Here is a 13360-nt window from a genome sequence, read left to right on the forward strand (position 1 = left end):
ATTTTATCAATAATATGTTTTTTACTTTTTCTTATCTTATTATTTTTTTAAAAAGCAAAGTCTTATATGAAAATAAAGATGTTTTTTATTTCAAATAATTGATATTATTTTTTCTACAGTGTCCAGTTTACATATATATCTGGTAAATGTAATATATATATATATATGTCCTTGTATGACGTATATGCTACTGTATTTTATCAATAATATGTTTTTTACTTTTTCTTATCTTATTATTTTTTTAAAAAGCAAAGTCTTATATGAAAATAAAAATGTTTTTTATTTCAAATAATTGATATTATTTTTTCTACAGTGTCCAGTTTACATATATATGTGGTAGATGTAATATATATATATCCTTGTATTACATATATGTTACTGTATTTTATCAATAATATGTTTTTTATTTTTTCTTATCTTATTATTTTTTTAAAAAGCAAAGTCTTATATGAAAATAAAGATGTTTTTTATTTCAAATAATTGATATTATTTTTTCTACAATGTATTAATATCAGTTGAAATTATTATTACAATTCAAAGTAAATAAATACAATGAGTTTTATATCTATATTATCGTTACATTGTTATTAAAAAAATTAATATAATCAACAGTTCTTCCTGTTCTCCTGATTGTTTCTTGCTTGCTTCAAACCATGATAATAACCTACGAAAGAAATAAAATAGTCCATTGAAAATTTAATATACAATAAAATACTTATATGAAATAATTACCTGTATGAAAACCACTAATATACCATGACATCAACATACTTGAAAGTGCGTCTGTATCATTGTCTGGTAATCTAGTACATTTTATTAAAATTTTGTATTTTTTCCAAATAAAATTGAAAACTTATATTTTATCCATATTAAACTTATTCCAAATTACTTATTAATATTAGAAGTATTTAGCATTCCATTAGAATTTTTGAATTGTACTTACTTGGCCATCAATTGCGGTGGTAAAGGAGGTGCAGGTGGCATTATGTCAGTCATCGAATTGAAAGATGGTCCCGCTATGAACTGATGTTTATAAGCATTTGCTTCTTCAGAGTCACAATCCATTCTTTCTCCATTATATTTTTTCGAATTTACATTTGTAGAAAAATTAGTCTCACAAGTCTCATCATTTTCTTCATAGAATTTCTCCTCCACAGCTTTCTTTTGTTGTGCTATTTGACTTTGCAAACCTTCTGATTCTAAAAGAGAACTCAACTCGACTTTCTCTGTATTACCGTAGCCTAAACATAGAGTAAAAGAAATTTTCGTCATTTAATAGAATGACTGAGTGCCATTCAGTTATTGTCCTTACAGGCAATGTATTAGAATTTCCTGAGCATAAATGTGTGTGTGTGTGTGTGTGTGTATATATATATATATATATATATATATATATATATATATGTTTGCCTTGATGTACGTAGTAATAATCACTTAGCTAATGAGGAGAATTAAATTCCAAGCAATTAATAATGAATAATAAGTAACATGCATGTTTATGGTTTATGACCCTATATCCCACAGGTCTTCCCATAGGCATTGACACGTATCCCTGCCCGCTTAAGGGCCTGCTGAATGACACTGTGATAGATTATGCGAAAGCCTTTACTTCATATATATGTATTTTTAATGTATTTCTTAATTAATACAAGCATCATGCTAAAGGTATTACCTACAAATTTTACAACACAAGTTCCATTGTTTTCATAAATTTTTGATATTATAGCTTCATAAATTTCTCCATCCTCTGAGTATATTGCACGACAAGGTGCTCCTATAATCCATTTCTATCAAGAAGAAATGTGTATACAAATAAATATAAGTAAATAAGCAAAATAAAATAATTTGCTTCTTAATCAATATATTTAATAATATTCTGTATCAAATTTGTAATATTCTATCAAAATCACAACCTTGTGTAATTTACTTGCGTGTTTAGGCTGCTTAAAATTTTGTAGGTTTTCTTTCAGTTGAGAATTTTCAACATCCATTCCCATTCGCTTGATAACTTCTTCTTTTGCTAAATTTATTGCTTTATCATATGCTTCTATTAATGCACTATCATCCCAAACATTATCGTTGGCTGTGTCTGTATCCTTTTAAGACAGCAAATTATATGTTATTAATATTGATACAGGTATTTTATTATCAAACTATTGCAAATTATCATACATGTCATTTTTCAAAAATTGACTAAAAGATAATGATATTAAAACCATACACATACGTTTCCATTCCCTCGTATAAAAAGAACATTCATATCATCTGCCATTTTAAAATAACATCATTTAAATATTGAATTTGCTTCTGAAATATTAATTTGTCTCATTTCTTTAACTGTAACACATTGTAAACAATGGTGGCATTATACCAACTATAATACTAAAAATCTATTCCCCCATTCTTTCGAAAGATTATTTTTTGAAGTAAGGTTAACATTGAATATTCCCAGACTTTAGTAACTGTATCTTATTTTCTTTACAATATCTGACAATCTATTAGGATACTATAAAAAAATATTATATGCACAAAAAACTGTTCATAGCGAAATAGCAAAAGAATTAATCACATATTACAACTAAAACGAGATTACATTATACATTTGTTAAGTAGATTATATTGTATCGAATATGCGTTAGTGTTTCAGCTAATAAATATAGTTTCTATATCTGAAGATAAATAAGATTTAATTCTATAGAATTGCATAATGAATTATACATCTGTTTATCATTATTCGTATTTTTCTCTAGTTGTCAATGTTGTCAATATGTTGTCAATAGCATCAATCACGAACATATAAACAAATATAGAAGAAACCGTTCGGAAATGGAAAGTGAATGGAAGACAAGAAGGTTTTCTTCAGGTTCAGCGTATGCGTGACACACTCTGAATGTCTCAGATAGAGATAAAGATACTCTGCTCATTTCTATTTGTTCCACAGAACGAGAACTTTGTTGTCTTTCATATTGGTCTTTTACAATTCAATTTTTGGGCAGTTTTCCCTAGCGAGTGTCGGTCCCTGTTTGATATAACCAGACCGTAGTCTGTACAGATATGTATTATAAGTATATATTTGTAAAACTAAAATCAGATGAAATAAATGTTGCCTGAGGTTTTAAACGTTTAATAAAAAGAATATTTCATTTGGAAAAAATGCAAGATATGTAAAATTACAAATTGATCATTTTGCTGGTCTTGCACTATAAAACGCGTGGCCCGAAGAGCACGTGTCCGGTAGAGATACGTCACTTGTGTTAGGAACCGTTTTATAACCTATCACAGTAAAGGAACGACCCAGTATAGCAGCGGAAGAATGTCGTGAAAGTTTCTGTACGAAGTACAATTAATCTACAATTGATATCTTCCGTAATACTTATCTGGTGTTCGGTCAGGTTGTCCCATACTCATGATATTTATGACAGTGGAATGGCGTTAGTAAATCAATTAAAAAAATTTTCGAGATCAATTCTCAGTATTGCATCGAATTATTCAAAATATACAAGCAACACAATGTTGCCCTTTTTGCAGGCAACAAGAGCAACATCGACCACGCAACCACTTTCAGAAAAACAAGAGTAAGTGATACAAATTTTCTTGTGCTTCCCTTCTTTCTTTTAATAAAATTTCAGTACTTACCTTTCAATATAAAATTGGTGTCAAAATAATAATGCTAATAATAATGTCTAAGAAATTTTTCTCTTTGTAGGAGTATAACATCTAGATAAATAACATAGTATTAATAGAATAGTATTAATAAAAACAACATTGACAGTGAACAGCTAAAAATATAACACTGTTATAAATATATGATATACGAATTTTATTTATGTATTATTAAGACAAGTATATCTTATTTTAAATTATTTCTATTACCATAAGTAATACATATAATTAAGGTATAATTAAGAGAAGATTAATTGAAAAACACAAGAAATAAAGAAAATAATTATATTGAGATAATTTTTATCTCTCATATTCTTAAATATTATTTTCAGAGTAAATATAACGTTTGTTAAAGCAAGTGGAGAGAGAATCAAAGCAAAAGGGAAAGTTGGAGATACTATATTAGACATAGTAGTAAATAATGAAATTGATTTAGATGGATATGGTATGTTTTAAAGAAGCATAATTTGCTTAATTTAAAATAAATAATTTTGAGATAGAAAATATTTGAAAATTTTCATTTTTATCAAGTTTAATATTCTTATTATTTTTAACTTTTTATACTTTATTATATAAGTATGTATCTTAAAATATAATTGATATAGGTGCTTGTGAAGGTACTTTAACTTGTAGTACGTGCCATTTAATATTTTCGAAAGAAGTTTATGATACACTTCCTGACAAACCAACAGATGAAGAATTAGACATGTTGGATTTAGCATATGAATTAACAGATACGTGAGTTCATAATAATCAGTATCAAATCATTCACATTATTAATTCTATTACCTTTTAATATTTTATAAAGTGACTTTTTCTATGTAAATTTATGTAAAAACAGGTTAGTATTGGGTATTTCGAAATCTGTATCTCAATGTAGAATTTCAAATTGCTAGCTCTGAATACCATGAAACTGAAATTATAATAAATTTTCATAGTTTTTTTATTTATGACCCTATAATTGTTACAAATCTATGTTTGAATTAGCATATTTACAATGTTGATTTTCAAATGGATAAATAAAAATCTTATTGTGTATTAGTATTAATTTGTATAACAATAAATATATTTATTGACATATTTAGTTATATGATATTTAATTCCAGGTCACGTTTAGGCTGTCAAATAATAATGTCTAAGGAACTAGATGGAATTGAGGTAAGAGTTCCATCAACAATTAATGATGCAAGAGCATAACTAAGATTGTCTATAGGTTTTTGAAAATTTGTACACAATGTTATAATTCTCTTGTTAAGAAACTCTTGTTATAATTATTAAAATATTGGTATTAAAAGAATATAATAAAGAATCTTGTGTTTAAATGCGAAGCTTATATATATACATATGTTATAGTATAATTACAATTTTAATTGTACATTGTCATTGTAAAAAACCTATACAATTATGAAGAAAATATATCTTTTATTATTAATATACACGGTGTTAATTTTAAAATGTGCATCTAAATTATTTTCGTTACTACTAAATTACTATTAAAGGTAAGAAGAAACTATTAAGGAGGATTTAAATGGTTTTAAGATGTGTACTCGGTTATGATAAAAAAGACTCTTGTAGAATAAATTTTGCAACTTCTGGAAGCTTAGATGAAAGCTTAGAACCTAAAAAATAATTTGAAATTAATTTCGTTTAAATATACTGTTTGATTTCTTAGCTGTGGGCAAGTTTAAAAAATCATCCAACTCATAGACAACAAACAACAGAAATGTACATGCAATGCTTTTTCATTCCGCAATGAGTTATCTGACACATTATCGATTCAGTATAGTAATGTTTTGAATTAAAACAATCACCTAGTGGCGAAAAACTAATCGACAGATTATCCACTTTCAAAAATCCAAATGTCTCGACATTGGGGCAAAATATTTCAACCTTTAAGGACTAAAATTAAAACTTACGAGTTTGTTTATAATTTTAATAGGTTTTATTAATATTGTGTTTACTGGTTTATTAATTACAAGAAAGTTTGTAAAAGACTGAAATTTTACGTAAAAAGTACAAATATTCTTTCAACAAAATTAGTCAAATCACATCATTATTTATATATATTGTATATAAATAAAATATGCGGATATATTACTTTACCCTAGAATTAAAATTCAATAATATTGAGGAATCTTATTTATTCAGATTTTGTACATTATCGCTTCTAATCTTGGATAATAGAACAACAAATTAAATATTTTTAAACAAAAAAACTTAGTTCCTTTGTTTGATTTCCCTTGCTCACGTTTCTTAACTACTTAGATATAAAATACTTACGTTTCCGAAAATTCATACTTCACAAGCTACTAAACGCTTTATCTGTTCAGAATAATTTATTGTTTTCTTAACTAGGTACATACCAAATACATCTATTAAGTTGGTATTTCTCATAATTATTAGTACATAAAGCTAAAACACTTTTGTACTATGCTTGTTATACATGGATCTAACAAATAATTTAACTTGTGTATTGTCGTTTGTATATTTTGTTACGTGTAAAATATTCTATTTCTACACTACTTACAAGTTCGATATAAAGTGTACATCATTACACATCGTGAAATTTACATATTTTCACGTGGTTACCCTGCCCAATTCGAATATAATTCAAAACGTATGTGCTATATTTATATATTCTGCATTTGTTTTGTATATTATGTACACTGATCTGATCTTTATAAACGCGAGTTTAACGATATTAATGAGAAATTTGCCAATTTCATGAAAGTTGTTAATCTTTTCTGGCACGTTTCACGTTAGCAGACATTTTTCTTAAGTTACAATCGAAAAGTGTTTTTATGTAAAAGAATAGGAATGATCAAGTTATTTTAAGATGACAAGATATTTCACGTCTTCTGTTTAAATATAGCGTTAAATTTTAATTCCGTCAATTCGTATATACTCATACATCGAATTTCCTTTTCTCATTTCATTTCTTTTCTTTCATTTCACATTTAATTACAAAGATAAAGTGTAAGTACGTCCCTCATAAAATTAATATCGAATGTCGCAAAATATACAAAAGTAAACTAAGAAGAGGAGTACACATTATTACACAAAGGATCGTTGTACATATGCAATATAAAAAGAATACTTTTTAGTTTTTAATCTCTTGTTTAAATAATCCTAATATCTAAATTTGTATCGGTCATTGATTTGATATAACTGCGTTTATTGGAAGTAATTAAGCTATAGCCTGCGCACAAGAGAAGAAGGAACAAACACGTATAGTATACACGCTTAAATAACAAATTAAGTCAGTTTACGTTCAATGTGAACTTGATCAAAGTTCTAGTCTCGAATTATAGAGTTTCTTACTATCAGTTTACAAAATTCGATATTACGATTATGTACCATATTTGAAAAACATAAAATGCTTTGTTCAATTTTAGATAAAACTAATATTTACCAAAGTGAATACGAAAAAATGTTATCATCAAACTTAATACAGTACAAATACAAATGTTCTTCGTGCCTTTTTACTTTTACTACTTTTCAACTCTCTATAGTTCGAGATTTGAGTTCCGCCAACTTTCTTTCTACTGCGCATGCGCAACAGGAAAACTTGAATTACGCGTAATAGTCAAAAATTCGAAAATCTTATCCTTTCGTGGCAGCGAAAGTAACCTAGGACTAGAGGTTCCATAACATTAATAATAATAGTAACAATAACATTAATATTAATAAGGCAATAATATTAATATTAATAATAATGTAATCGAGTAATACTAACAATATTAATAATGATAGTAATAGTATGGTAATGGCAAGATACACGCGGGTATAAATTAATCAATCCTTTCGTAATATTTACGAAACCTTACGTCTTCGGGATATCCTTTAGAAATTACTTTATTTCTGGTCAATATTCATTAACGAGCAACTTTTCTCTCTGTTTCTTATCACGATTTTTTTCACTTCATCACAATTGTACCGTTAGAAATTATTCAAAACATTGTTAAAATTGTCCATGAAATATGAGCAATTATCCTATTGAATAAGCGAATAATGAAGTTGCTGTTTCACGGAATAAAAGTGAAATTTCCAATGCGTGTGCTCAAGTATATAAGTTAAAAATAGATTGGTACATCAATGCCTATTATTCTTAATCAATATTCATCATTTAACAATTAGGACCGAATTTTTACAAACCAACTCTAAACCAGGACCCAATTTACAAATAAAAAGATCGATGTGTAAATTAACTATCAACTATTAATCTCCAATCCTATGTGAAGATATAATGTTCGGACCAAATTTCTAAACTAACGTGGATAATTCATGCGGACTATTGGTGGTTGCTGCGCTACTTAGATCCAATGTGGCAGCCGGAAGACCAGGACTGACGCTGCCGGTTGCTTCCCGTGGCAAATGCTGCGATCTATTTAGCTTATTTCCAGGACTCGGTGGCGACCTATCTGCTGGTGTATCCGGTGGCGTAACCACGTTTCTGTGTCCGCTCACGTTCAGGTGATTGTGCGTCGCCGCGATCGGAGCTGGCGATGAGAGCAACAAGGGCGGTGGGGACATTGACACGTGTCGATGATGATGATGGTGATGATAGTGTTGGTACTGTGCAGCTCGGCCGTGCGTTGCGTGGCTGGCATTTAGTTGGTTCGTCACGGGCCCGACTTTCGTCGGGCAGCCAGCATGGTGGATGGTTAGCGGGCCACGTAGTTGTTGCTGTTGTAGCTGGGGCTGGTTCTGGTGCTGTTGCAGCTGCTGCTGACGCTGCAGCTGTACCGCCGCTTCGCACTGTTCGCGCGCTAACGCCTTCACGGCATTCGTCTTCTCCTACGAAATGATAAGAATGATAGGTTAGGTTGTAGTCAGGGACCATAACAAATTAAAAAAGTTATAATATAAGAATTTACATTTTAGTTGAAATGATTCTAGTTACGAATAAGTATTAAAGATGATTCAAATCTTTTTCGTTACCGATAACCATGGTGAAAACTCTTTTTGATTACTTTCAGCTATTGCCAATGTTATTGTCAATATTACGTGCTTGAAGTAGAAGGAAGGGTACAAAGAAAAAGACTTTTTCTCAGCAAATATAATCGTAATTCAATTATTTTGTTTAACAGTTTTACAAACCTCCCAAAAATAAACGAGAATACGAAAATACACTGAATATCGTGTGTATGGTTATTTATAAATTCCCCTTGAAATAGTTGCGATCGCGGTTCAGATCATATAAACAAACGAACGGTAATACTGACCGACCGATATGCTAATCAGTCGCGAACGTCATTTTACAGGGTATCTTTTTCGGTGAAATTATGCAAACGTGAATGTAACTTCGGTAAAACTCCTCGAGAACTTGTAAGCTTATATCACTCTGACCCAACCAGTCCACTCTAAAGTGTATAATTTATAAAAGGGGGTTATATTAATACGCGGAGGATGTGGTAGGTGGTAAGTTTTGCATATGAATGTTGGTTCATACAACGTATGGTTGAATGGAGGTTTTCATGAATGCGATAAGGACTAGATCGAATGTTCTAATACTTATAACTAGAATGCGTATTTTTATACAAGTTTGTAGTTTTACGAACACGATCAAAGAAATAAAATTTTAATAGAGATTTGTTTTCTTACATACGTATATTTTAGCGTATTTTATGCATTTTGCGCAATTTTTATACTTTTAAATTTCGCACGAACGTATAAAGATCCGCAATATAATTATAACGCTTCTTAAAAATATGAAAAATCCTGGTTTCCTAAAAATTTCAGAAAAATGTTTATGAACACTACCAGATAAATTATGATAATTCTTAAAAACAAAGTTTCACGATAAAATGATTTCCGAGTAAAATATACATAAAAGATGATTTAGACGTGTTTGAACGTGTTAATTTTTTTTAATAGAGATATGATCTTACCCTCTGCCACACGAAGACGTTATGGACCATTGCGCATCCACAAAACACGATGCCAAGGCCTATGAAAACCGACGTAACGATTGCCGGCGTCGAATGAAACTGGATGAATGTGTACAATATCATACCTGAAAGCATTGTTAGAGAATTATTATAACACGTATGCCATAACAAGCGGGACAAAGAATCAGAGCAAATACATATTCTCAATACATATAATTCTCGAAGCGTAAACTATATATATGTTTTTAATTGAAATTTTCAATACCAGTTGCGAATATAAATTACTTAAATTATAGAGAATCTATTTTCAGACAATAGAGAATTTAATATTTTTGGTCGTTAAGTAATTTACAAATCTCTAAAACGGTTATGTTCGAAGTTTTGGACAGTATTTGAAGTTTTTAACATGGCATTAAAAAAAAAAAGTAAATTTTACGATATAATCAAAAAGAATTCTAATCTATCATAATTTCTATTCCGTCAAATTTATTGAAACGCAGTTTTCTTCCGAACAGAGTCAAAGTGTCTGGCTTGAATCGAGTTCAACAGCTTAACGATCGATCGAGCGAATGATAGCTGTGTAAACTAGCATGACTCTACGTAAACTTCAGATTAGATCTCGATCCATCCACCAGCCATATTCATGCATGACATGAATATTCTGTTTGAGCTCTTTATAAACTAATTTATTAAAAACTTTCTAAAAGACAATCATTTTTAATTTTTCTAAGAAAAATAATGACAATTCAGCGTTAAAATTAACTTTATTTCTATTGGATTTCTAATTGATTTCATACACTCAGAGATATTTCACAATATCTTTTAGATTCATGCCTGAATTCAAGAAAAATTAAACGTATAACTTATGCACTAGTATCTTTCGAAAGGTTAAAGTTGACAGAATTGAAGGAATTGGTTCTTACCAGTTAGAAAGACGGGAATGCTAATGAAAAATCCTCCGACAGCACATATCCGGCTGATGGATGATTTTTGCAGGTACTTGTTACTCCTGAAACAGACAAAATTTGAAGGGAAAGTCAGTTTCACGATTCTATGATAATTGAGCGAAATATAAAGGAACCAGTTCTTTGCTTAACAGCCAAGAATCTTTCAAAAATTCTACTGTAATTGATACTTCAAATATATTTAGTCACACAAAGGATAATCATAATCACAACGTTAATCTTAACTTTAATTCAAGGATCAAATAGTATCATTATACATATAAAAGTAAACACAAAGTCTATCTATAATATTATTATTATTATATATGTTATTCTATAATTGATTCTTATTTCTTTATTATCAATATTATTCTATTTTTTACAATGATTCAATTATTCATCTTATTTTTGATCAATCATATTTCACTGAAAATATTACTTTGAAAATAATCTAATAGTAAAAAATGAAAAATAATCTTTTTTCACCTTGTTTTCATTTTTTACAAACTCTGTCCGCTGCCGTAAACATATTAAATGCATGAAACAACAAACCAACGCTGCTTCGCATAATTCTCCGCTCACGCAGTGTCAATCAGCTCACGACCGCAAACGATACTGCTAATTTCCAGCGACCACAAACGATTTCACCGTAATTGTCGGTGTCGAGAAATTTACCAATACATGCTCGAATTAATCAATAATGGATAGGGCATTCTTGCACACACTAATTTACCAACAATTCAATTGAACAACAGAGCCTAGATTAACGGACAAGCCGCATGTTCCAGACAGATTTACAATTGTGGCGGAAAATACATGCCGTTATAGATGTTTCCTGGCCGAGACTAATTTTCACGCGTTAAGAACATTGTAACCGGAATCTAGGAAGAGCTAGCACTTCCTGGAATAATCCTCTTGTGTTCTCGATGAATGTCTCTCCGCAATACCCTCGAGTGAGTTGTTTTTGTCTTTGATCGTACGACGTCCGGGATGAGAATTCGGGGAACGGTTTTGCGCTGCTTTAATACTCGCACAACCATCCATAGGACTGCATCTTTTCAGGAGGACCAGCGATTAATCCTTTCCCACTCATTTTCGTCTCTAATTTCTCATGAGACTAAGATTCTTGCATCTTCTACCATAACAATTTATTAATACTATTAATAAATTGAGACAAGTTACACGTCATATTTTGCGTTATAAGATGACTTGTAATTTGTAAAATTTACTTGTAAAATTTCATTGTTTGTTTTACCGAAGTAATAGTTAGTATTTCTATACGACAATAAAAATTTGTTAATACTAATAATTTGTAAGGTGTTATCATTCTTGTAATGGATAGTATATTATTGAAACTTTTTTAATATTGAAACTTGCGATATTTTTTTGGAGGACAGGTGCATAGTAGTAAAGATTTAAATTCTACGGACGTAAAAAGTAGACATAACATTTTCTGTACATGGAGTCGCCTGGCCTAAACATTTTATGATTTCCGGGTAAAAAACAGACGAATCCAGCGCTGATTTTAAACCAGCTTCATCCAAATAAGCCACAATAAGAAATTCCCACGAAACAGTTGCGTCCATCCCCTTTCGAGGTCGCCGACCTCTTTGGATGCGTTTCAAGAGCGTCGTACCAATGAAACTTCGAGTTCTAGACTAATTTCTCAGCCTTTTGCGTTAAATTTAACCTTCCGCGTTAGTGTATTTCAGACGAGCTCCTATTTTACGCTTTCGTCGACTTCACCAACGTAACACGCAACATCCGCAAGTAAAACTGTCTCGTAAAATTGATGTGACACTGATACACGACGAGAGGAATCACAATGCCATTTTTATTCCACTTCGTTAATTTTTCGTCGTAAGGTTTAGCTGTAAATAGGATGAAAAAATTTAGATTAATGAGGAATTTAAAATTGATCTGTTGAATCAACAATTTTCATTAGTTGTCAATAGATTTTATAAACTTCAGATTAATGAGAAAAATTATACACATTGGAAAATATTTACCATTGGTTACCCACGCTACACGTAAATTTGATCAATCTACCAATGCACTAATACTGCAATAAATTTCTATTGCAACATTCCACGTTCCTTCGCCGCACCTTAAACTCCTCGCTAGATTTATTCCACCTTAAAGTGTCACATAACTCCTACGACACCAATATCAAATTTTAAACTCCACCAAATTCCAGAGGAACTTTATTTCTTCGAAAGTAAGAAATCAAACTTAAAAAGCAATCTATTCAATCTTTAAACTATTCCAAACTTATTAAATATAATTTATATATATAAAATATTATACACTTATTGTGTGCATTATATATTTCAAGAACTTTGCAATAAAAAATAAAACTTATTACATTTAAGATATGGTTATATCGCACAGGCCCGAATATGATAAAGAGGTTAAATAAATGTCTCGAATCTCTGCAACAAACTCACACAAACCACCTAAAACACGTGTACACAATGTACATTCACTATGAACTCGACTCCCATTCCCTGCCAAAATCACCGGCATGCAGAGTCAATTTCACTGCTCGAGCTAGTTGAATAGGGAAGAAGGTCGAGAGCTGGAGTTAAGGAGCATAGTTGGTAAAGAATCGCGTGCCGCCGCGCCATTAAGATCAAGCCCACGATCTCAACAATAAATATTAGACGGTTCTCTGACCTGCATTTCGCGTGCGACTCGGAACGATTCAGAAACGTGTAAATTTCCCATGAGCCGAGTCAAATATTCGCGATTTATCGCATTTAGGTTATATCGATATTGTCCGCGAGTGGAGGCATTCAAACACAGATAGCTTCGTGTCGCTCTACCGTAACTGCCCGTAATACATGATAGTTTAATTTCGAA

At 30.5% G+C, this 13360-nt stretch overlaps 3 protein-coding genes across 5 annotated transcripts in view; 1 reads left to right on the forward strand and 2 right to left on the reverse strand.

The window, feature by feature from the left end:
* Positions 1-491: 491 nt before the first annotated feature.
* Positions 492-2948, reverse strand: LOC122568133 (survival motor neuron protein). The gene is made up of 6 exons (XM_043727512.1): positions 2228-2948; positions 1914-2096; positions 1673-1787; positions 944-1241; positions 733-803; positions 492-664 (listed from the first exon to the last, which is right to left on the reverse strand). The coding sequence occupies exons 1-6, from the start codon at positions 2270-2272 to the stop codon at positions 606-608; spliced, it is 771 nt and encodes a 256-aa protein (XP_043583447.1). The 5' UTR covers positions 2273-2948; the 3' UTR covers positions 492-605.
* Positions 2949-3286: 338 nt separating this feature from the next.
* On the forward strand, positions 3287-5099 carry LOC122568134 (adrenodoxin-like protein 2, mitochondrial). The gene is made up of 4 exons (XM_043727513.1): positions 3287-3575; positions 3996-4108; positions 4269-4401; positions 4770-5099. The coding sequence occupies exons 1-4, from the start codon at positions 3427-3429 to the stop codon at positions 4858-4860; spliced, it is 486 nt and encodes a 161-aa protein (XP_043583448.1). The 5' UTR covers positions 3287-3426; the 3' UTR covers positions 4861-5099.
* Positions 5100-5787: 688 nt separating this feature from the next.
* LOC122568132 overlaps positions 5788-13360 on the reverse strand; it is a 39863-nt gene continuing 32290 nt past the window's right edge. For all 3 annotated transcript variants that reach the window (XM_043727510.1, XM_043727509.1, XM_043727511.1), the window contains exons 3-5: positions 10478-10563; positions 9555-9679; positions 5788-8460 (exon numbers count right to left, since the gene is read on the reverse strand). In XM_043727510.1, coding sequence (XP_043583445.1) covers positions 7927-8460; positions 9555-9679; positions 10478-10563 — 745 coding nt within the window. In that variant the 3' untranslated portion in view covers positions 5788-7926. The remainder of the gene's footprint in view (positions 8461-9554; positions 9680-10477; positions 10564-13360) is intronic.

The sequence above is a fragment of the Bombus pyrosoma genome, linkage group LG6 (genome assembly GCF_014825855.1).
Source record: "Bombus pyrosoma isolate SC7728 linkage group LG6, ASM1482585v1, whole genome shotgun sequence".
NCBI classification, from domain to species: Eukaryota; Metazoa; Arthropoda; class Insecta; order Hymenoptera; family Apidae; genus Bombus; species Bombus pyrosoma.

Bases quoted from the DNA above. Each gene is read 5' to 3' on its own strand.
- LOC122568133 (XM_043727512.1), bottom strand. From the start codon at position 2,272: ATGGCAGATGATATGAATGTTCTTTTTATACGAGGGAATGGAAAC. The intron at 2,097-2,227 runs GTATGTGTATGG...CTGTCTTAAAAG, and splicing joins TTATACGAGGGAATGGAAAC to GATACAGACACAGCCAACGA. The intron at 804-943 runs GTAAGTACAATT...AAAATGTACTAG, and splicing joins CCACCGCAATTGATGGCCAA to ATTACCAGACAATGATACAG.
- LOC122568134 (XM_043727513.1), top strand. From the start codon at position 3,427: ATGGCGTTAGTAAATCAATTAAAAAAATTTTCGAGATCAATTCTCAGT. The intron at 3,576-3,995 runs GTAAGTGATACA...TATTATTTTCAG, and splicing joins CCACTTTCAGAAAAACAAGA to AGTAAATATAACGTTTGTTA. The intron at 4,109-4,268 runs GTATGTTTTAAA...TAATTGATATAG, and splicing joins AATTGATTTAGATGGATATG to GTGCTTGTGAAGGTACTTTA.